A 25,457-nucleotide genomic window follows, 5' to 3' on the forward strand; every position below is an offset into this window, starting at 1 on the left:
TGGAACGAAACTTTGGATGGGTATCAATGTTGAACATAAAAAGCTATTCCAAGTCCTAGCTCCTCACGAAAGCCGACCTAATTTATGTCGTTTTCGTCCATGAACTTTAAGGGATTTATCTGTAGGCAATTAAACAGTTCCTTTTTTCTTCAAATGTGTAATAAATAAATTTGACATAATTTTGACATAATTGACAGTATTGACATTTCAATAGAGAGTATGCTTCAAAATCGGACATCATTAAATATTTACAATAAATTATCAAAAAAAAAGTCTTAATATATCTCTTCCACACTCGCCAGACATTTATCTCTCGTTCCAGAAGTTACCAGAAAGTTACCTTCACCACAAGTCTCAACCGTAGCCAGCAAAGGAAAACGCAACATTGAACCACAAATGCCTTCTGATTATGTCAAATCGGCCTTGGCATTCACCTCGCCTCGGAGTGAAAGTGTTTCATGAGCAATCTGCCAATACCAACATAATGAGGCTTCCCCAAAAAACAATAAAACGCCTCCGGGACATAATATCCTTTCGCGTAACCGGCAGTACATCCTCCTCCATTGATGAATGATTAAAGCCAGACATCCCCTCCACCAAAAGATACCTTCCAACCTCATCGATTAGTAAATCTCCTTTTTTTTGGATACAATTATTACGTTTGCAAAACTGATGCTCTGCTTCCAAAAACCTTCACGCATCCACTAATGGAATCAATAACCTCAAAAAGCGATGTACCCTTGCTGTAGACAATGTCTTGCCCAAGACAATCCCATCCCGACACACAGATTCACCTGCTATATTTGATCAGGTAATTTTTTCACTTAATTTCACCCCAAGCGGCACACCAGCCTCCCATCCGCAGCCCTCCCCTTCGTTCCTCGCCCCTGGATGCTCATCTCGCGAAAGGCGAATCGAATCGAAATGAACGAACGCAAACACTGTCTGTCGGCCGAAAACAAAAACCTAATTCCGCAAGGGCGCAGTATCCAAAAAAAAAAACCCCAAGACCCAAGAGTGACATGAAATTGAACACGGAGCCCCACCGGTATCATCTTCGGCAAAAGTGAATGTACTCGCGCAACCGGGCGCTGCCATCGAGCGTACATGTAAAAATCGGTACGTAGCGAATGCTGGTGGCTAAAGGGGATCGGGTAGGTTTGGTGATCGAACTAAATTTCTAGCCGACAGCTAGACTAGAGTCCCATGGACGACGCTCGACCGGAACGATCACTGCGAGCGATCATCCTACTACACAGCGATCGCAAAACACAATCGATAATGACGTCTTGAGAATCAACCTGCCATTGTTAGTGCGGTGTGGAGGGTACAGTCACCACCACCACCACCACCACCACCACCAGAAGACGCACGAACGGACACACCGGGGATACCGGTAAGAACGTTCACTCCACGCTTGCTGGGGGCTCTTCACCTTCGCCGAACGCCGACCGAACCCGAGCGGTACGCGGTGCGAGCCCTATGGCGGTGGTTGGACCAACCGATTCGATTATGATGGGGGAGTCTTCACGGCGGCGGGCAACACGACGACGCGTACGACGACACTCGAAACTAGCAGCCAGCCTACTGCCCGATACGGCCCGAACTGCTCCGGCATCATCGTCATCGGCGGCATCATCATCATCAGCGCCATGTTCATCACCACCATCCGGGTGTTAGAATCGACGACGACGCGATGCTTGCTTATATAAAACCGCAACTCATCTTCTACAGCATTAGTTCAGTTCGACCATTCCTCGAAGCTAGAAGCTTCTCTCCCGGCACAGGTGCAATATTTCGATATCTTCAACTTTGACGCGCTCCCCAAAATCTAAATAACGATGGTGCACAAGACGGTAATGTCGGCGCAACAAACAAAAAAAAAAACCTCTCCCCCAGGGTCCTACTAATAGCTCTACTTCCGGTGTGTAGGTCCTGCTCTGTGCATTCCTTGGGCTGACGAGTGCCGCTCGTCTTGATAACCTGTACGGTGCACCGGCACCTGCCGCCTCCTACCAGGGTGGTGGCGGTGATGGAAACGTGCTCAACACCCCGCGCCGCGATGGTCAGTTTGGTGCTCCAGCTAATCAATATCTGCCTCCAACGGCCGGTGGTCCTCAGGGATCGCAGCAGGGTGGCTACCCCTCGGTAGCTCCACTAGGACAGGGCCAGGGCTTCAACACCTACAATCCGCAACCCTCGGGACCCTCGTTCGGTGGCGTGAGTAACGCACTGCAACCGAGTGGACCGGCGGGCGGAAGCTTCCAGGGCAACTACCAACAAACCACCCCCATCCCAATTCTGCGCTACGAAAACATCAACAACGGCGATGGCAGCTATCGATTCGAGTGAGTATTGGACGTGCTCCGGGGGGGGGGGGGGGGGTGTACTACGTGAAGTCCACCTCTATCGCGATGATCGATCGCAGGTTAAAGGGTTAAGACTATCAGCACGTGTGTATCTACTGATTATGAGTAATTAATCACTTGTTGTGAGCTCATCGGTGCATGCTTACGATATCCACAACACCGAGCAGTGTGTTCGCTCTAAGTTGTTACAAAATGACGCAAAGTGTTGTATAGTGGCCTATCGGGTTTAAGTGTTTCATACCGCGTGGTGCGGTACTTCGAACAACGTGACACAGAATGGACATTAAAAGTGCAGTTAGTGATTTGTGATAAAAAAGGAAACCGTTTGAGTATACAATCACGTACAGTGTGTGCCGATATTCTAGCTTGGATCAATTTAATTAGATCCTGGAACGTTAGCGACCTATGTGATGTGATTTAACGTTAGCGATGCCTTAGCAATACAACAGTTGGTTTCTTTAATACGTCCACAAGAAAATTGTAGTGTATTAACCACACAACAACACCACCAAAGGATTATATAATTCCATTTCGGAAAATACAAAAAAATTGAAGTGTAGAATCAATACAAACATACATCTCTTAGTAACTGTTTTTGGTTATCCACATATGAACTTCGTCGGCGGTCCAAGATATTAACTCTATTTTTGTTAGCTATTAACACTCGCCAATCTGGGGCGGCCCATTGGTATAGGCGACAACGGCGCCAGTCTTCATACGGCAGGACCGGGCTTCAAATTCCAACCGGACCGATCCCCGTAGTGAGGACTGTGACTAATCCAGCTACGTGTGGTGTTAGGGATAAACAACTATAAAGGATGTTTATGATAAAGTCTAGTAAGCTAGAAATGGTAGGCATAACTTTTAAAGGTCGTTGGGCCAAAGATGCAGAAGAAGAAGAAGAGAAGAAGAAACGCTTGCCAATTAGCCCTCTTAAACTCATTTTAAAATTTGTGTCATCTTTTAAACTCATGTGTATAAGAATTATGTTGAGCATCCCTATTTCCTAAACATAGAAGCACCTTCTAAGCTGTACAATATTGTAACCTTAAAATAATCTAAACAATCCCTATGGCCCTCTCTCTCTCTCTCGTCTATAGTTACGCCACCGGTAATGGTATCCAGCACCAGGAGGAAGGATTCCTTCGCAATCTAGGCCCGGAGAAATCGGAACAAGTTGTCTCGGGCGGTTACTCGTACACCGCTCCCGACGGTCAGCTCTACAGTGTTCAGTACAAGGCCGACGCTAACGGATTCCAGCCTGTCGGTGATCATCTGCCAACTCCACCACCACTGCCACCAGCACTGCAAGAGTGAGTACCATTCCTTCCCAATTCCTCCCCATACCCTTTTTTCGGCAAACAATTTTCTTGACATTGTCCACCGTGTCAAACCCACACAGAGCGTACGACCTGCATGCTCGACTCCACGCTGAAGCCGCCGCGAGACCGCAGAACCCCGCATACCAGGAACCTCAATCGCCAAGCCGTCAGTACGGTGCTCCGCAGCAGGGAGGACCCCAGCAGGGTTCGTACTACCCTCAGCAGCAGCAGCAGCAGCAGCCACAGCCCCAGTATCAGCAGCCCCAACCGCAGTACCAGCAACCGCAGCAACCACAGTACAACCAGCAGCAAACGCCCCAGTTCCATTCGAGCTCCCCGAACGCTATCCAAGGTTATCCCTCGGCACCGGCTAACCAATATCTGCCACCGGCCAAACGGCAACAGGGCTTCAACCCCAACACCGGCTACACTTACTAGACCCACCCTCCCCGCGCGCTCTGGGAGGAGCAGTACCTTTTATCGATTTCAGTATTTATTTGAGCCCACAAAACGAAACACCAGCTAATAAACCAGAGTGCTAACACACCCACATACACCTAAGACGAAACCCTTCAATCACGTTCCGCCATCGGCTATGCCCAAGCTGTCCTACTTTGACGACTGCTTCCGAAAAACTCAATTTGAAGGTATTCAGGACACCAACAACATGGACGACCTTGTCCAGTAATGGTAGCACAATGTATCGAACGTTGTCAAACGAGCAGTTTCTATTCTTTCCTCTTTGGATATTGGAAAATGGTACTATCTCTCCAGCTCCGGAGTGCTCACCTTCACCCGCGCACAGCTAACGGTGTGAATCGGAGTCATGAAAAAGCAGCCAGAAGTCAAGACCATGACCCTGACATTCGTCATACTTCTGCGCTGCACACCACACCACACCATGGAGACACGCAAAGGCGAACGCGTCGGCATGGTTGCACTGGAACCAACAAAACTCCCGAAACGCTGACACATGGTGTGGATCATTTTCGCGAAAAGTGGCACAATCCACCAGCACAACCACCACAAATCTTCTTGCAAAATCCAAACGCTACATCACCGTAATGAGCTTTTGTGTAGTTGACTTGGGGTGTAAACGAGGAAGGCATCCAGTAGCCCTTTACCTCGCCGATGGGCCTGGTGTTGCCTACTTTACACGCTCACCTTACCAAGCTCTCACACCGTCATGAAATCTGTGCATCAGAAGCATTATGCAAAAACGGCGCAATAAGCTTCCCAAAAGAATGCCCTTTTGAACCTTTGACAGGGAGCTTCGGGTTGTACCCGGGGAACGAGAGTTGGATGTCATACGGTGCTACTGTGTCGCTTCAGTGCGTTATGATGACCCAGAGCCCGCCATCAGCAAACGTCAGAGCCCGCCGACGAGTGTGCAAACTGTCGAAGCGCATCTTTATGCACTTCCTAAAAACGCATACCACCCAGACGGCGAGCAACCGCAACCGATGAAAGACAAATACAAATCACAGTCGGCCCAAACTCCCGGGGGGAGCGATAAATCAAAGCACGGCCCATAATTATCATAATTTATGTTGTGAAAAAAATTTACGACTCTAGCACGCTCTCTCTCGCTAATCTCCAGCGTTCGCAGAGCGCACGAAGCTGTTCGGATTTGGACTGGTACAGGGTTTACACAGCCAATATCAGGCATCGTAAAGTGCCTGAATGTTTGCACCAAATTTCAAAATTCTACCTAAAAACCTGTAATCTGGCTTCCTTAATCTCAAAATGGCATAACAAAGATTGAATCGGTCAAACAAAACAAGTTGTTTGGCTAACTAGAGAGAAATGAGGAGATAAACAAAAACAGAAAAAAACGGGAAATGAGATAAAAATGGGGAAAAGGTAAGAGAGAAAAGAGACAGAAATGAGCAAGAATCAAGAGATAAATCAGAAAGAATAAAGAGAAAGAATAGAGAGAAAATTGAGAGAGAATCGAGAGAGAAATAAGAGAGAATCGAGAGAAAATTTGTATCGAGAGACAAATGAGAAAAAAATATAGGAGAATCGAGCAGGATATGAGAGAAAATCTAGAGAGATTCGAGAGATAAATGAAAGAGAATCATGAGAGAAATGAGCGAGCATCTAGAGAGAAATGAGTGAGAATCGAGAGAAAAAAGAAATCAGAGAGAATAAAGAAAAATTGAGAGAGAATCGAGAGAGATTTAAGGGAGAAACGAGAAAAAAATTTAATAGAGAGTGAAAGGACAAAAAATCATGAGAGAATCGAGAACGAAATGAGGGATAATCGGGGAATAAATGAAAGAGAAGCGTGAGAGAAATGAGTTAGAATCGAGAGTTAAATGAAAGAAAATTGAACGAGAAATGAGAGAGCAAAGGCGAATAATCGAAAGAGAAACAAAACTAACAAGAGAATTAATTCTCTCTCAAGAGAAATGAGAGAGCAAAGGCGGAGAATCGAAAGAGAAACAAAACAAACAAGAGAATTAATTCTCTCTCAAGTTTTTCATTAATATCTCATTTTTCTCTTGATTTTCTCTCGATTTCCTCTCGCTTTTCAGTCATTTTTCTCTTGAATCTCTCTCGATTTTCACTCATTCCTCTCTTGGTTCTCTCTCGATTTTCTGTCGATATTATCTCTCAGTTTTTTCATGTCCATTGCGATTCTCTCTCACTGTTCTTTCAATTTTCTCTCATTTATCTCTAGATTTTCTCTCGATTCTCTATCATTTGTCTCTGGATGCTCTCTCAGTTTTCTCTCAATTCTCTCTAAATTCTTTCTAGTTAATACTACACGCTAACAAAAATAACCGGCCAGACAACTAATTTTGTTTACACTCAAACTCTCAACCATAACTGATCGGTTAGGCAAACCCTGCAAGAGTGACTCTTCTTGAGAGAGGCATGAATGCACACTGCACGCGGTTGACATGGCGCGCATCAATAGTAGTGCGTTTTTGCATTCTCTTTCCTTCAAAAATTTAGCGCGCGCGCGCGGGTTGGAGGGGGGGTACACGCTGGCCCTCACTTGTTTGTCATTAGTTCTTTGCGGCGCGATTGTGGCGCGATAATAATGGTGGCCACACTGATGATGGGTGATAAAATCCGCACCACGCTCGCCGTAATACATCAAACGCAAGGTGCGAGAAACAAAGCAATTGAATTGTCTCTTGGGTTGATACAAAAGCGATGATACTTTGGATGTGGTCTGGAGTTGGGGCGCTCGGTAGATAGTGGGCAGCAATAGAAAACTTCATACTGCGCTTAATTAATTTAATTGACTCTCGGAAATGGGTGGCTGCTAAAGCCGATATCATCGTCCGAATCGTCAATCACTATGTGGCTGTTTCAATCTGAAGCACAGTGAATCATCTTCAAAAACGAGCGTTAAATATTGCAATTTAAATCTTGATACGTAACGACCGATAGCACGACCTAATCATACTGGAAGGTCTGGCGTGCGCTGCTGTCAGTCAGTTTACGGAAATCGTATCAAAGTCTACGCCATTTCAGCAGCCGATTTATGATGTGGCCATCAGTCAGACATTGTTGCTATCTGGTGTTGCGATCTTCAGGTCTCTGCTTTGTGTTCGTAAAATATTAACTGTCATCAAGACAACTGAGGTAGTTCATAATGATCGGTTTTTTTTCTTAATGTTTGTTAGTCCAGTTTTATAAAACTGGAATACGTTAATTTGGGGCACACAGGCAGAGTCTACAACAACGTTTGTGTTATTCAAATCTTCAGAATATAGGGCAAGAGTGAGTATCAAATCTTTGTTTCTGGTATAACATACTGCTACGTACTCCTTCTTCTTCTTATTTGGCTATACAACGTCTAGAGGTCTTGGCCTGTCATTTCTGGCTTCCCGTCACGCGATTTTATTCGTATCCGGATATTCAGTCCTGCATACGGAGAAGTGGTCTGGAGGAGGTTTTATTTCCAATCCTGCCATATGAAGAACGGTGTCACTATCACAAAGACCTTCGGAACGCCCTCACTACTTCACCATGTCTTCTAATAATTACTCAACTGGATTCGATCAGAATCAAATGAAGAGATAGTCGGAGAGGATTTCGAAACGAAAAATCAAACACTGACCAAATCATCACCATGCGGCAAATCTTGGAGAAGATGGCGGAGCAGTAGCTCCAGTCCTACCTGTTCTTCATATATAAGCCGCATATGACAGCATAGCCAGGGTAAAAACTATACGACTCAATGAACTCTTTTGGAATCCCGGCCAAGCTTTCCAGGCTTGTAATAATGACAACGGCAAAACATCATATGCCAGGTGAAGGTGGAGATAAAAAACTCTCAGGGGCCTTTGCTACCACCAAGGGCCTGCACCAGGGAGGATGGGCTTGACTGTTTCTGTTTTCAATCTGGCTAGAGAGCCATCCGTAACTCGGAGGTGGAAACTTCGGGGACCATTTTCTATAAGTCAATCCAGATTCTCTCTCTTATGTAGCAGAAGCTTACGAAAGGATTGAGCGAGCGATACTAAACCTCGGGTTGGAGATTAACGGGGCGAAAACCAAAATGATGGTGGCACCACCAGCGGCCTTGCTAACAAACACTGATGTACGCAGGGGTGATGTACAGAAAAGTGACTTCACCTTCAAAGTCGTCCAAAACTTCACCTAGCTGGGGTCAAAAGTCAGCACCGACAACAACATTGATGTTAAGTAACGCGCAAATGTCCCAGGACTTGACACAACATTTACAGTCGCAGTACTCACATACGCCTCTGAGACATGGACTCTGTCCAAAACTCACGAAACCCTTTTAGCCGAGTTCGAGAGGAAGATGCTCAGAAGAATTTTTGGTCCCGAATGTGTGAATGAAGCTGTATGATGATCTCACCATCGGGAGGCGAATTAGACTCGCCAGGCTCCGGTGGGCTGGTCACGTCATGAGAATGACACCGGACGACCCAGCCCGTAAAGTCTTTTAAGGCCGTCCACACGGACAGAGAAGGCGTGGTAGGCCCAAACAGAGATGGAGTGATGGCGTTGATCGTCTAAACACTAGCCCATCACTATCATTACTGTCGATTGCATATCTTAATTTCGAAATTTAAGCTAAACAAAAAATTGTATAATTCCATTTTGGCCAACTTCCCATGCTCAAATATCTTTTATAATATCTTAGGTCACTCTGGAACTACGATAAGTCGGGTGAGGGCCCGTTTGGCGAAGAATCTTTTACGAGGTTTTTGTAGCAATGTATTGCTTCGGATCATTGTGGTTGAACTGATGGACGATTGTAGTAGTCCGGAACACTGGAGTTACTCCAGAGCAAATTATTATCCCACATCACCGGAGTTCGTCGGGAAATTCAGAGTTACTCCTTATCAATTAATTACTCCGAAGCACTCTGTTATACTCCAGAATTTACTCGGATTCAAATTCGACATTACACTAGCGAATTCGGAGTGAAATCACCGTTTTTCCATCACTACACCCAGAGATCTCATTAGATGTGAATAATAGCAAATAAATGGCTTCATCAGGTCAAGCTAAACCAATCTAGCTGTAATACAACAATTTGTTTGTACTAAAACGCTTCATTTCTATAATATCAAGTATGAAAACTATAAATAAACAAACTGCCACTTCCAATCTAATCTCAGTGCAGTCCTATTTTCCCGATAATTTGATAACTAACGATTTGTTACCGAATCAGTTTGTAGTTAGCACTCCTAGAAGTCATTTTTCTTACGTCCAAATTCCATTCCCGGAAAGCAGATGCATCAGCCAGCCGAAATTCCATTACAGCCAACCCGCAGTCCTATCACGCTGACCCAATCTAAAAGCCACACGTTTACTGACAATTTAAATTGGACTTGGACCGGTGTGGATCCCGGTTCTCGATCGGCCACCCAATAAGCGGCCACGTGAAGGAAGCGTTAATTTACAACCGACCGGAGCACTGTACGCTGGTTCGCACCGAAGTACCTCAGCAGGACACGAAAGCAACAAAGTAATCACATTTGCGTGATACATCCATATCAATTACCGCCGCCCGCGTTTTCGCATCCGACACTTGGCACAGAGAGAGAGAGAGAGCTTTACCCAGGGAAAGTTTTTTTTTTCGTCTCTTCGATCGAAACAGGAATGAAAGTTCAATTGCTTAGCACCCTAAGTGGTGGTGCTAAGGGCAAAGCGCAAAACAAAGGTACTGAAACTCACCCATTCCTTGAAGTGGTTCCTGACGGGGGTGGAAAGTATCGCGAGTAGTACACCTCTCCACAACGCTAGACCGCTGGACGGCCTGTGCGGACCATGCCACGATCCTTATGCCTGACAAGTCTTCGGACAAAGCATATAATTCAACATCGTACGTGTACAAGTGGCCACCGGTTAAGAGAGTAATGATCTGGGAAAAGCTCGCCTGATGGATTTATTATGGACACTACCGGCGTGTCCCGGTGACGTGCCTGGGTGAGCCATGCTAGAGGTGAAAGGCCACACGACCACAGTTCCTGCCAAGACGTCGGGAATGGAACTTTGACACACACACACACACACACACACACTCCCGCCTCGCAGCAAGCTGGCATGATTTATGGTAGTCTTGTTGCAGGACTTACTTTTCCATTAGCGAATATTGCGAGAAAGAGTTTGCTTCCCTATTTGAAGCATCCCCCCAAAAAAAAAAAGACTTCCCACCAAGTTTCACCATTTTCGGTATGAATGAGGTTAAGTTTGTTCGGTAAATGATTGTTTTTTTTTTTTGTTTCGGGGGAACCCTAACTCCCAAATGGACATTAGCACGCACACGCCACCGGGAAACACATGTTTCTTCAGCAGCCTGACTGGTTTTTGTTCATCTGCAGGACCTTTTCCCGGGCAAAGAATCAATTGCTTAAACTTTCCACTTCAATTGACCATCTACCCGTGATTTGTGGCCAACTGTCTTTACGCGAAGATTAGAAACGGTTAGTGCACGCCGGTGTGGTTTTTTTTTGCCACAAAAGAGATGCATTATTCATATTGGAAACTAGAAAACTTTTGTGCCCCCCATCCTCCGCTTGATCGGGAGATCGTTCCACATGCGGAGAGCAAAGCTAGGGCCCAGCAAGAGTTGCTTCTACCGTACTCCTTCTATGTTTAGCGAATATTCACTATCACCCTGCTGGAGGATTCTCCTCCGGAAACGTGAAATGGAATAAAAAACTAAACTTTTTCAATACAATTCATCCAGTTTTTTGCGATGCTTCCTTACAGGTGTACGAGCAGTGAGAGCACGAGGTCCACAACCTTACTTTTTGAATCCAATTTTATGTCACAACGGCTTACCTATGCTCTTGAGACTTTTTGTCTTGGCTTTGTGATTGCATTTTTCACCTCATGTTGGACAGGGTTGTCTGTCTGTGTGAGCTTTTCTATGTTACTCTTGCTTCGGATTCTAGACTGTAGAGGTTATTTCTGAACTCCTCGTTTTGCTCCATCAATGAATTCAGTTAGCACAAAGTTACGACCTTGTCAGCTTGTCTTTGTCTCTTTTCCGAGTTCAATTTTCTTTGTGATTTCTTATGCTCTCACTACACATTCAATGGTTAAATTTTTGTGTTAATGATATTTCGCATTTCATTTAATTTTTTAACCATTTCGTTGCATTTTTAGCACTTATAAGAAAAGTTGTAGAAATTATGCATTAACTTGCTTTCTTGCCGTTAGAACACAATTCAACCAATATTTATCGCTCGCTAAACAAAGTCTTAGACAATAATGCATGTTTTAATATTTAGTACAAGAGAATCATTGAAATTAGTAGTCTAATAGTCCACTACAAGAAGCGCCATCTATTGCAATATCTGGTAACTAATTTTAAAAAGTATATGACCGTCATATCTTGCTTACTGACATAAAAAAATGATAAAAGTTGTTGCAAATCTTGCTATCTGCCTTTTTTATTAATTTTGGCAGGCATTTTATTAAACATATATGTATTATAATGGATACTAAACCATTTATGCAGTTTTGACAATTAAAATCTAGTCGTTGACGTTTGTTATCGTGTAAAACGTTTAGTCACTTTGTGTTCAAATTTTTTGAGCTTTTTAATTTCTATGCTATAAAAATAAATTATTCATGAGATAAAAACGGATCTTTACATTCAAGTAAAACAAAGGTAAATTATGTTTGGGCGCAACATTTCGCACACCTACTAAGTAACCTAGGTACCAGGACCAGGTGTATCCTGGTCACTGCACCATATGCACTTTACGCTAAGAGCAGGACTCTTCAACAAAGAAAGCTATGGATAGAGGCCCACAACCTGTGTTTTTGTTTTGTAGGGGCTAAGTACGAAGTGTAATGTTCCACAGGAATATCACGATCCACATGGAGCTCTCGATAGCTCAAGCTCAGGTTTCATAGCTGCTTCCTATTTTAGTCTACAACCTCAAGAGAACCTCGCTCGGCTTTTTCCATCTTCCTTCACTTGATATACTAGCCGTAGTTAGATAGTCAGTATTGAGTACGAAGAAACGGTCCAAGCAGGATTCATGGTCTGACTTGTCATATGAAGACTGCGAACGATATCTAGTCGTACATAGCAACGTTCTTCACATAGCTCAGTAACAGCTTGTAAAAAAGACCACAGAACCTTAAAATAGACAGAGCAAAAACCATCTTCTTCGCTACTACACCAGACATCATGGAACATGGACTGGCAAGAGCTGTTCTCCAGGATGTACTATATCTTTGAATTTATTATAGGATGATACAATTTCAGCCAATGAATGGGATATTCAAAGTTGAATCAGTCATTAATTTTTGTCCCAGGACCGTACTAAGTTTTAAACTTAATACTAAAATTTTTATGTTTTTTTTTCAGATATTACTGTACTTTTGAGGTAGTCGAAATAATTGTCTTATCAAAAATAACAGAGCTAACTTAAAACTGATCTTCTTATTTGGCACTACAACCGCAAAAATTCTCAGCCTGCCATTTCTGAATATCTCTGACATGATTATACCCGTAGCTGGATAGTTTTGTCCTGCGTACGGGGAGGAGGTCTGGATGGGATTTGAACTCCTGTGCTGTCGTGTGAAGACAAGCACCGCTTTCGCCTCCACCATCGGACCGCTCCTAACTAAAAAATAGTATTCTAATGAAAAGATGAAACTCAACTCAACAAAAAAGTACAGTGCGTCAGGGTGTAAATTAATATGCAGACAATGCAACCGGGCCCTAAATGGTTTGATTAACCATACCCGTCTTACTCCTTTTCTTTTCAAATTACACTAAAAGACTCGCTAGCGCCAGGTGACTCGCAAATGATCTATTATGCCCTCGACGACGACGACGACCAACGCAAACTACACCGTAAAATATCGCTTAGAAGTGCAATAATACAACGCAGAAGCACGAAAAACGAACCATTCAAACCAATTCGTAATAAACATTCGCTGACAAAAACCCCAACTCGCCAGCGCTCATTTCCCAGTTCCGTTTCGCACCTTCCCTAAACACTCGCAATTTCTCTGCATTTCCTGCAACACTCGACATGAATATGCAATGAGGGTTCAGCGCATACGTACGGCAGAAACACAAAAATGGCATTCATCCCGGGCTCAGCATCACCGTGTGCCCATAGCAGCTTAGAGTGTGTTTTTCTATCAAAACAAACATCTAAATTTCTATCCCAACAGAACACGGGGCAAAACCTATCACCGCCATGGGGAAACCTGGCGCGAAAATCCTCCACAACACACGTTCGCACAGGAGCTAGTTGCCGACCGACCAGTGCCGCTAAACATTTCGTGTTAAGAATACGGTTAAGCAACGGTAGCCGTAATCGTATGAGCCAGTTTGCGACAAGTGTCGGATCTGTGCTCGCGAGACGCGGTCATCGACATCTCTCGGTATGTTTTCGTATGCCACCCGCGGAGCACTAATTAAACGGAATGAATCGTATAACTCACCTATCGGGCCATACGAGTAATGAATAAATCCGTCTGGTTTAGATGGAAAACGCGCAGATGGGCCGAAGCGCTGGACGGGAGCAAACAGAAACGTTTTTGTTCTTTTTTTAATTTGAATCCATTGTTCAAACATGTTACAGAATTTTTTTTTTTCTAAAACAAACATTGAATTTTTAAATTGGAACAATATTTCAGCAAATATTTTATGTGACTACTGGAGAAACTCTCCATAGAGGATAGTATGTCCAGGATTTATTTTAATTTTGTTTAAAGATACAAAGGACTTAATCAATTTAATGCAATGGTTAAATCACTAAGAGGAATATTTCAAAAGGATAATGGAATATGAAACCTTGCACTCATATAATGGAATTTTGCATACAGTAATAAGACATTTGCAATGCTACAGTAGAATTTTAAAATCGGCTGTACTTTGAAGAAGTGATGGTTAAAATTCAGAATGTCAAAAAATATAATGGAACTTTTAAATCACTCTGTAATATATTCAACTGAATAGTGGAATATTGCAAGCCCCTTGTAGTACAGTGCAATCATATAATGGAATTTTGCATTCAGTTAGGGGAAATTTGCAGCTCGCGTTTGGAGCTTTGCAATCGGCTCCGATATATAAATGTTCAATTGAATCTTTCCCCTAAGTGACTCAATCATCCCATAAAATCAATCAATCCACTTCATAATTTCTTTTAGTTTTGTCATAATTTTACCAGTTGTTATTTTTTAAGTTGTTATTTTTTAACGATTTTCTTATTTAACGATCGTGCTCAGACAGTTTGCTTAGCAAATGAGCATTTTGCTGGAACACTTTTTCCATATGCCTAGACATACGCTAAATCTTCAATTGAATTTGCTTAACCACCAGCCGCAAATAACCCTTCTGCTGTTTGCTGAACCAATAAATCGACCAATCGGATTTTGAATGCCCATCCCACATCGCTTATTGTACTTTCTCGTTTGAGTGGAAACCTTATCTCAATTTCAATCAAAAACCCTTTCGATAATTTCGACTACCATTTGCACGTTTCGTAAATTGATTGAGCCGTTTTTTTGTCTGCAACTCCTTACCCCAATTAAAGGGCGGACCGAATGACATCCCAAGTAAATATCGCGCGATACTTAAGCAAATAGCGAGAAAATTAACATTTACCTCAAAACTCGTCATCGAACCGTGAAAGAAATGGTATCCGAAAAACCAAAACCATGATCCTATTTTGATGACAAGGTAGCAACAACTCAAACACTCTCGCACATCATCGGGTGTAAGTAAGAAGTAACAAACGCAAAACCGAAAAGTCGTGGAAGAAACGAAAAAAAATCTCATAAAAATGTAAATTTTCAATAAAAATCGGAGTCTTAATCCTATTGCCTGCGACATTGCGCTGATTAGGACCCACCCCGAAACTGAAGCCAATCATCAGACGAATAACAACGGAGACAACAGTTCACTTCTTTGAACGTTTTTTTTTTTTCGTCTTTGGGGTTTTATTTTTACACTTTCGTCTCCATTGCTTTTCGTCGTTTGTCATTGCAAACTCACAAAGTTTGGGTAAGTTTATCACCCTGAATGTAAATGTGTGCACAACCCGGAAAATGCCGTCGGCACCGGCAGCTGACAAAGCAGGAAGCACACAATCTCATTTGTACTAGCCAATTTATTGAGAACTTTACTGGTTGATGAACTGTTATTGATTCATCATTGATCTTTGATGCTGAACCGAGTTTTTTTTTGCAGTCGGGATAATCAATCTTTCGGCAGTAGCTAATGGATATTTCTTTTACTTTTTTGACGTTTTCTTAAGAATTTGACTTAATTTTCCACCAAATTTTTCATTTAAAATGAACAATAAATTAATTTAGATGCTTTAAAACATTAACTTAATTTTCAAAACTTCAGCTAACGATTTACAACTCGATGACAATACGGCGTCTGTGCGTAAAATAAAAATTTACAAATAAAAAAAATCCAGGAAATTTATACAAATTCAAATGATAGATTTAAAACAGCCATAAATTTAATTTAAAGTACGGTACATTAGCTTAAAGAGTATCAATAGAAAAATTTTAGCACAAAGTTGAACCATTTAGCTTTTTACAAAGTAGAGCAATCAGCCCGTGATGAAACTTCAAGCTGTTTAATCCGCACACCTCTTCTCAATGGAACTAACTGATTTGTTACGAAGTGCACCGGACTAGTTTGAACTTCATCAACATTAAAGAAAGTAAAAGGGACTGTGTGGTAGAACTTATTTATAGCCCCAGATCACTTATACCTTTACATAAGAAGGGTTGTTAGGGCAATGAAAAAGTTTTCCCAAAGTTAACTAAAAGTAAGCATTGGTTAAAAACACAGAATTATAAACAATAGTTCTCGTTTTCTCGAAATCATTAATTTAGCTGAGTGTAATTTCATGTATAACGCTTGTTCATCGCTATCAACTTAAATATAAATATTGTTATTTATTTTCTTATTCAGATGTAACCATAGCACAAATCATCTCTTTGTAATATACCATATGGCTGTGTGGATTACACAGCCGTAATTCAATGTAAATTATAATTTAAATTATTCAAATAATTATTCAAAAATCATTCTTCTCTATTTAAGGCACTACGGAAGTAGTAACGCAGAAAAAAATAGCGAATACGATGCGCTAATGAAACACAACGATTGGATTAAATACTGCTGTTTAGAAGCTATAGTTCCAGGAGCTTGGACACTAATACAGTGACGGACAACACAATAAGACCAGAACCAATCCGATTTTCACTGTTTCTACTCATCATAATCATACCAAATTTTTAGTAGAAGCATTATGAACATGTTAATTTTGTATAGCAATTTAGTTTTGTTCAAAAGTGACCAAATCACTGCGCAAAATAATTTACAAAAAAAACACGACTAAAGTCAAAAAGCTAGCAAGTGTTTAAGTATTAAAATGTTAAGAGAAGAGAGAACTATACAAAGCAAATTTTATTTATTTTTTGCATTTTAATTTTGATGATAAACGTATTTTAGTTTTTAAATAAAAAAAAGGTATAATAATTATAATAATATAATAATTGTCCAATGTGGTTTGACCATTTTTCCATCACAACGGATTTTTTTACTGCATTTTTTACTTGATCCAATAATTGGATCGTTTTCACAAAATCTTCAACTAAATTTTGTGAAAAAAACTTTGTTGATTTATTGAAAATTAGCATGATAATATAATTTTTATATTTAAAAAAATTAGATGGACATGTTCTGTTGTACGCCACTGTAATTAATCAGCCAATCAACCAATTAAATAGCCATCTTAAACGTACAGCATCAGGCTGTTTTATAAAATTATATTTCAATCTCTTTAACAATTAATTAAAGTAAACTCCATTTTTTCGTTTCTTTACGTTAAAAAGTTGTCCAAAAAGCCTTCATAAAATTGTTTCTATTCCCGGTGGATTATCATTTTATCCCTGGCAGCTGTAAAGCGTTGATTGCCTATGCACAGTTTGCGTCTCATTTTGTTCCGCCTTTCCCCTTCAGGGAGCTGGACGTGCAAGCGACAACTGAATCCTAATCACAAATACGTAAACGATTCCAGTGGCAAAAATTCCCAGACACGCACGTACGCAGTGTGTCGTGGTGGTTTTTTGCTCACCACTCGAAACCCATTTAGACGCGTACCAGACAGCCCACCCTGCCGACCACCAGGGAGACACGGTGAAAAGCTTTCGGAAATCCTGTTCTTTGGTGTTTTTTTTTAGTTAAGTTACCATTCTCCAACACCACCGATTCAACCACCGATGCTGCAGCAAACTGTCAACGGGTAGATCATCATACTTGTTTCCCGCAAATAACTCGCAAAACACGGCATCGTGATGCAATCCAATTCCGGTGGACGGGCCGCTGGGACATGGCCGGATAAATTGTTGCTACGTCGTTCGGACCACGGTGGTGGCAACCACCATCATCATCCACCGGGAGTGAAAACATGGACGGTGAACCCCAATCGCTGACTTACGGCTTAAGGGACGCTGAAGTTTATTTACTGCAGCGCCCAGCTCATACCACGCCGGTTTCGGTTCCGCGACCAATACTTGAAGCTGCGGCAGAAGCTGTCCCAGAGCGTAACTTGCCGTTCGGAGTTGGTAAGGAACACCGAGCGCACATACACACACAAAACAACACTCAGACAGCAAACGTTTTCGCGTACAAATAGGTATCTGTTGCACCAGTCGCATTTTAAGCGGAGCTAAAGGATTTCTTGCTGAATCGTTTTAGCTATCTGACAGCCAACGTATGCTGCTGTACAGCAATTGAAATGCCTAGAAAGAAGAGATCGTCCTCTTGATTTTTGACATAAATTTCTTAATATAGCCGAAAAAGGCTAGCATAAAAAGAAAATAAGACAAATTTCAGAATTTTAAATTCTCTAACTTCAAGCAATCCTTCTCATTACAGTGAGTATGCAATTTGGCGAAGTATTGACTTTATCAATGAGATTATCATTCATGCGACATAAGCATCAAGATATCTTAAGGTAGAGACCGGGGTTCAAATCGCATCCGGACGGTTCCCTCGTAGTGAGCACTGTGACTATCCAACTACGCGGTATCATTAAGTCTAGTAATCCAGAAATGGCAGGCATAACAGGTCGTTAGGCCACGAAGAGAAAGATTTATCTTAAGGAAAGTAGAAGATCTTTACAGGAAGAGGCAAAGTTGTTATCAAGTAGCTAAAGATAACAATCAGCTCAGCCACCTGTCGCGCCGTACGAAGCTATAGACCATCAATAGTTCCACTATTCACCTACGTCTCTGGTATATGGATTCTATCCAAAACTGACAAACTCCTCTTAGCCACGTTTGAGGATGTATGGTAGGAAAATTGAGGACTGCCACAATGATAAGCTCTACCAAATGTGCGATGATCTCACTATTGAGCACAGAATTATACTCGCCAAGCTTCGGTGGGCTGGTCATGTCATGAGAATGGCACCGGACTACCCAGCTCGTAATGTCTTTTTCGGTTATGTGATAGCGCTGGCTACCCCCAGAAAGCCCAGGATATTGAGGACTTCTGCAGTAGACCAAGACCAAAACCATAAATATTCGAATGCAAAGAAAAGCGTTTAAACAACCTTTAAACGATGCAACAATTTAAGTGACACGAGAACTTGCCGTCTTTCCAACAGATTACACCCATCTAAACATCTCATTCAAAAATAGAAATCATCTAATATTCAACCTTCAATCCCTTAACACGCTCCAAACATCCTTTTCATACCAGCGGTTGCACTGTTTCACACCTCATCTTCGACCGGTGTTTTGAAAAGCCGGTGATTTTTCCAGACTCCATGCCCTGCCGTTGGTGATCTCCTTCTCACACCCAACAACAGCAACAACAAAAAAAAGCCACAAACCACATGACGTTATGCACATGTTGGAGCGTTTTCTAACATAATTTCTCTGCCAATGTCCAGAGGCCATCCCCCGTACCGAAACCGAATCGGGCAAATGGTCGTCCGCTGTCGAATGCGTCTTTACCGAGATCTCCACACCTCTCCCAGAGAACGTAGAGAGCAGTGCGAGGCGAATGGAAGTGACACATGAAACATTTCCATATTTCATCCCTCGCACCAAAACCTCCGGAAGCTAAGTTCTGCGTGAGGATGGTAACGCCGGAGTTGGTAGAAGATCACCCAAAGCAAAAATGGGAAAAACCACCCAAAGGGGGCCCCCACCATAAAACCCCACAGTCCTCCAGTCTGAAGGGACAGAGAAATGGAGAGTATAAATAAAATAAATAAAATTATTATGCAGGCGAATATTTGATGTTTTGCTGTCGAATCTCCCCGATCCTGGCGACTGCCACATGGCTCGGAAAGGACCGCGACGATTCGGGAAACGGTTGTTTGGTTTTGAATATTAAATGGTCTTCCTATGGCTATTACCCGTCACAGCTGTGTGTGTGTGTGTGGTTCCTCCACTTTTTAACTTTTGTGATCACTGGGCCACCGAGATCAACGGAGAATCTGTTTTGGACGGCTTGGGTTTTGTTCTCTTTGCCATGTCAGTTTAACTAAATGTTCTTCATTCGTCTATTGCATCACGTCGAATTTGCAAAAAACATGGATGCAGTAACGGATGAGTTATGATACCTTTTGACGTTTCTGTTCGTGGTAAATTGTTTATAAAACATGCAGCATGAAACCTCGGAAGAGTCGAAATAACTGAGCAATTAAAAACTTTGCATGACAGTTTCAGTGTCAGCCAATTCTTCAAACATGCTAAGGGAATAGAAGAAAAAAAAGTAGACATCAGCACTATGCACTTCACGTAGGACAAAACAATTGCACTCCTTTCTCACTTCACGAATGCTCCTTGGTATAACAAGGCTTTACCTTTCAATAGATTTTCTCTCATCGCTAAAAAAAGCAACACTTCGACCAGCGAAAAGATAGTCACACTTCAACAAACACCTTTCACAACTGCACACGAACTGCAAATAGCATCCTAGAGCTGTTCCTTTCGATAGCCTCCGTGCTTCGTCCACCACTTCATCGGTCTTCGAGTTCGAGTCTGTAGCTTATTGTTCTATAAATAATGTAAATTCTCAAGAGATACTCCAGACACCAAACCCACCTGGAGGACCAGAAAAAAAGGCTGCCGCCCCTCGAAAGAAGGACACTACCCCGAACGAGATCAAACACGTTTTTGTACCGGAAACCGGAAGTGGGCACAAGAGTCGTACGGCCCACGCAATCACTATTTCGCGTACTGTGAGCGCGAAAGCGCGCCAACGATATTAATAATGCATTCACTAATATTCTTTTGTTGCACGTTAACGGTGTGTTTTCTTTCCTGCGAAGAAACGGCGAACTTTGAGCGAATCGTTCAAGACAAACACACACTAAAGGGAACCGAAGCAAATACCTTTCCGCAAAAAAAAAGAAAATGAGTTTTCTTCAATGTTTTAGCGAGGAAAGTAAACAGCAAGGCGAAGAAAGTGGTACGGTGGTGTTAAGATACGGCAATAGCAAGAAATAGTTGCTTTCCCTTCTACATGATGCTTGCGATGGAAGCAACCGAACGAAGCAAAGACTAAGAACATTTTCTCCAGCGATAAGCGATTGTGTCGAAGTTTATTTTGGTAAATGAAAAGCTTTCCCTGCTTGTACTTCAGCCACATCATAGCACGTCATCCGGAAGTGTTGCCAAGAGCACCCGAACGCTACCAGAAACGATATAAATAGCATAGGGCAGAAGGGAAAAAAGCGCCACAAGAACTGAAAGCTGTTGCTTTAGACGAGTCATTGTTGGAACTTGTTTTGGTGGAGAGAACGTTAAGGAGGAGGTGTTGTCACTTATCGGGAAATAGACCACGACAGCAGCAGCACTTTGCTATATTAAAATATTGTTCAAGCCTTCAAATATCCATCTTCAAATGTGGTAAGTTAGTCAAGAAAAAGGCCTACCACTTCAGTACGCCCTGGAATGTAAAAGTCCTCCGGGATTTGCCTAGGACAAAGCATTCTGGAGAGTGATGAGCTCAGTCTTTCCTAATTTAATCTCACGTCAGTTGCAATGCAATCTTATGAATCCAGACAATAGCTTAGGAACGAAATTGAATATGATACAATATGAACTGTGACCTACTTATGATCAAGTTTTAATTCAAGATGAAGCATAGCAGCGCAAGCTATCTTACTTTGTAATAAATCAGCAAAGACAGTGGTTTTTTTTGCCATATCTTCCCAGTATAACAGAGGATTTCTTATTAAGATTGGTCCCACTGTACCGAAAGGCATATGTTTTTTCTTTATGCAGCAATAAAGCTAACAAAAAAATAATCTGGCAAATGACAATTTATTTAAATAAAATAATTGAACGTTAAAGAAGAGTTTAGAAATACGCTCCTCAAAGGAGCAGCTAGGCACAAGTATACCAGTCTCAAATTTGACACATAGATGGCGCTAAGAAATCGCATTTTTCGCAACCCTGATTGTATGCAACGCGCACTACACATAGCTCAGATACACGTTCCCACAGTATAACAGAGTGTTTGCTAAAATATTCGCACCTTGCTAAGGGTAACGAATCGGAAAATAGGATTTTTAAACGTATAATAAATTGTTTAAAAATAAATGCAAAATTGAAACTTAAAAAAAAAAACATTCAATGCAATAATTTTGCTTGTAATCAGAGTGAACAATAAAATACAGCAATGTAAAATGAAAAATGTGGCAAATTAATTTAGCGCTATTCTTAACGCTATTATTGTGTAGCGTTATTAATGGCATGATCAGAATCAAAATAATTTAAAATATTTGTACCAGTATGACAATAACATTTAATTGCATCAAATGCAAAATAGACCATAATTCTGCTTTTCTGCCATATGTAATAGCAATGAACCAATAGTTTTACTTGCTTGTTACAATTGACTAGACTAATATTGATCCATAGACTTTCGTTGCCCTTTAATTAGGGTGAACTTGAATCCCAAACCTTATTTGATCGGTAAAAATGTTTAAGATTAGGATTATCAAATTTTCATATCAAATATAGCATTTAAAAAATAAATAAAATGCTGCAAATTTCCAAATTAAGTATTTTCCTTAAAAAAATCTATTTAAACACCGGATTTCAATATCACTATAAGTATAACAATCGATATGGATATTGAACATGTAGAGGAATTACAGAAGTGTACAATCAATTATGATTTTCTATGAAGGTTTAAAGAAAACAAAATAAAACCATTTAAACAGTGGATCAACACATACCTGTTTTCTCAGCATTGTCCGTGCACCCGTATCCATCGGATCCTTCCGTTCGAACCGCTCGAACTTGAAGCTGTTCGAGCGATAGAGTTCGTTGTCCTCGCCACGCCGATTACGGCACAGCCTGCGAGTGATAATGTTCCCACTGCTCTTAGGCCTTAGACACAGTAGCGGCGAGACGAAGTTGCGAGGACCCAGAAATCCAGCAAAAAGGAGAGAAAAGAAAACCAGGGTGAAAATAAAGCTTGCTCATGAAAACATGAAGGCGTCAGGTTGGAAAAAAATAGGTCAGCCCATTACGGAAATTGCAGCCCCGGGGGCGAAAACTAGACACACGTAAGGACTTTAGAGAAGAGGCAAACAAAAAATACTTCCCCAGCTTTCCTTTTCTAGCATCTGGGAACTGTTTTTCTTTTTTGCTGGGAAAACAAACGAGGAAAAGCGGGGAAACTTACCCGCACGGTTTGCACTGCGTCATGTGAAGGTCCCAGTTGAGGTTGAAGTTGAACATCTTCAACCGGGCCACGGCTCGTTGTCGAAGCGATTGTTCGTTGGACTGTTGCGCGATGGTGACGGATTGGTTGTTTCCTCGCCGTCCGTTCGAGGAATGGCCTTTGTGGTGACCACCCGATCCATGTCCGCTTTGCGATGCACTGGAAGGCGTAAAGAATTTTTCGGAAGAGATTTTAAACATTGTTGAACACACACACACGGAACTTCGCCATCTGAAAAACTATGTGTTGTCATCTTCAAGAATAGTTTGGATGAGTTCTTGAAGAGTTCGTTTCATCTCGATTTTTGTCTGTATCGGTGCACGACTTGAACATAGTCGATAGCCAAATATATAGCCAGAAAATGTTTTGTTATTTAACATCGAATTTTGATAAATATAAGATTGATAGACATGGTTTAACATGATCTGAAACCAAAAAAATCTTCAAAGAGACGTAAAAGAGATATTCGTGAGATAGACTTCATCTTCAGGAGCGCTTTGCTTGGCAGTTTTCACTTCCTTGGTAGTTGATACGACTCGTCTCTTAATAACCAGTTCTGAAAATCAAGGAATGGATGCTCTGAGATTTAATAACTGTCCTATGACAGTACTAAGCAATCAGGCTCTCCCTGGAGGATGACCTCAAATCGCTTGATGTCCTGTAATGATAATAATTATTACTAAGAACCAGGCTGTTTCCAAACCTGCCAGGGCTGTGCGGTAATTCTAGCGACGCATAATAAGGATAATCAATGTCTATGGTTGAAAGACGATCGCTTATACGTTGAACTCAGGTAGCTGTAGGCAATATTTTAACGAGAATGCCAACTATCTGTTTTTTCCTTTTGGCTTCATTTCTTCCCAATTTTTTTTAAAGAGAAATTAGCAGAAAAATGAGGAAAAATGAGGAATAATAATCATGCTGGTCGATTTCTAGACCAGTTGTGACGAATTTCCCCTCAGTATCGTAAGATTATTCGATATCAAAGTATCTCCAGATTTACATTTCAGACACTGACACTGGCACTTTAGGCGAAAATATTATTATCATTTTATTAGATATTCAGTCTTCGTGGAGCTCATTAGGGCCACGAGATTAGATGAAGTGAGATTCAAATTAACAGGTGGGCGGGTAATGGCGATATAAAGAAAGTTATCCGAAAGCTATTGCCAACCACAGAGTGGACGGTGAGTTCATTGCGAGAGCTTACTGAATCTAAACGATGCTCAAGGTTCTCTTATGTTTCGCTCTGCTAAAATTATAATTAATTGTTTGTTAATTTCAATATTTTTTTTTCTTGAAATCCTTTTTGCTTTCTTGATAGTCCAATAAAATCAAATTTCCAATTCAGCTGTACTTCTTTGTAAGCCATGGAATATGTGTCTGGTGACCATGGTCAGGACCTGTTGAAGATGTCCTGAGCAGTAGCGGATACACCTAGGACCGGAAGGAGCGACCTCTCGAGGCCTCTTCGGTTAGGGACGAGGGAAATCTAACAGGATTTTACTCCTTACTCACATATGAATCACAATGAAGGGTGTCCGCTACTGTCTTCCCGCTCGGGGCGTCCCAAGACCTTGATCCGCCACTGGTCCTTACGTATCACAGACCGACACCCCATCAATTCTACCAAGCCGCTCAAATAATCTCTATATTGAGCAACAATTTTGATTCTATGATTCTGATGATTCTAATGACCGGACTTATACTTTAAAAGACAACCTAATTTGGTTGGCAAATTTGTCAAACTTCTAGAGATAATGCAATGGATAGCAATACGGCCAGGCCGTCCTAGATAAATAAAAAAAAACTCAATGGAGTTTTGCTCCGATTCTACATTCAAGAAGCATTCTTCAAATATATTACCACTCTTTCCCGGACATCGTTAACTATCAAGCGTTAACTTAGACTTTTGCCAGATATATGTTAAATTAAATGTCCACAGATAGTCTGTTCTTTGTTGTGCCTTGGCGATAGGTTACTGCTTTGTCTTGGTCTACAGAATTATTGTGAAAGGTTCTCCGATAGAAATTCTTCCTGTTGATAGCTGTGTTGAGATCATAGGGAAATCTCTTTAATAAGCGCTCTAAGTGAACAATGGACATGGACAACTTTGTCTCAGGCATTAATGGTGAGCTTAGTGTAACAATATCGAACTTCTACAGGATATTTTCCACCATTTAACTATGTTCTTCACCTCTTGAATACAAGTTTCGTGTCAATAACATCACCAGACAATAAAACCTTAATTTCTTGGAACATTTAAGCTGCATTAGAAGCGTCCTTGCTAATTCTTTTTCTAAAGCAGTATTATAGCAAGTTGTTGTTAAACTCGAAACAGTTCTAACCGATTGTCAGGATGTGCCTCACTATTGCCAACTTTTTTGCTGTGTAAAACCCAGAACAATCTTCATTTGCTATACCTTGACTAGTTTGCCCATAAATACTTCAATTTATTTAATAATAGCGATGTATTTTTTCTGCTAATAAAAAGACATGATTCAAAAGAAGATGGTGGATCTCTAGGACACAGGGTCATCGAATGAAAATTTACAAATATCCTGTCTG

At 41.5% G+C, this 25,457-nt stretch overlaps 2 protein-coding genes across 2 annotated transcripts in view; one reads left to right on the plus strand and one right to left on the minus strand.

Annotated features, from left to right (window-relative positions):
* LOC118507221 overlaps positions 1 to 25,457 on the minus strand; it is a 119,988-nt gene that overhangs the window by 91,664 nt on the left and 2,867 nt on the right. Inside the window, exons 2-3 of the mRNA XM_036045376.1 lie at positions 22,851 to 23,048; positions 22,399 to 22,552 (exon numbers count right to left, since the gene is read on the minus strand). Of these exons, the coding sequence (XP_035901269.1) occupies positions 22,399 to 22,552; positions 22,851 to 23,048 (352 nt within the window). The remainder of the gene's footprint in view (positions 1 to 22,398; positions 22,553 to 22,850; positions 23,049 to 25,457) is intronic.
* On the plus strand, positions 1,716 to 4,247 carry LOC118507223 (pupal cuticle protein 20-like). The gene is made up of 4 exons (XM_036045378.1): positions 1,716 to 1,856; positions 1,933 to 2,348; positions 3,470 to 3,682; positions 3,772 to 4,247. The coding sequence occupies exons 1-4, from the start codon at positions 1,842 to 1,844 to the stop codon at positions 4,127 to 4,129; spliced, it is 1,002 nt and encodes a 333-aa protein (XP_035901271.1). The 5' UTR covers positions 1,716 to 1,841; the 3' UTR covers positions 4,130 to 4,247.

Source organism: Anopheles stephensi, chromosome 2 (genome assembly GCF_013141755.1).
Source record: "Anopheles stephensi strain Indian chromosome 2, UCI_ANSTEP_V1.0, whole genome shotgun sequence".
NCBI lineage: Eukaryota > Metazoa > Arthropoda > Insecta > Diptera > Culicidae > Anopheles > Anopheles stephensi.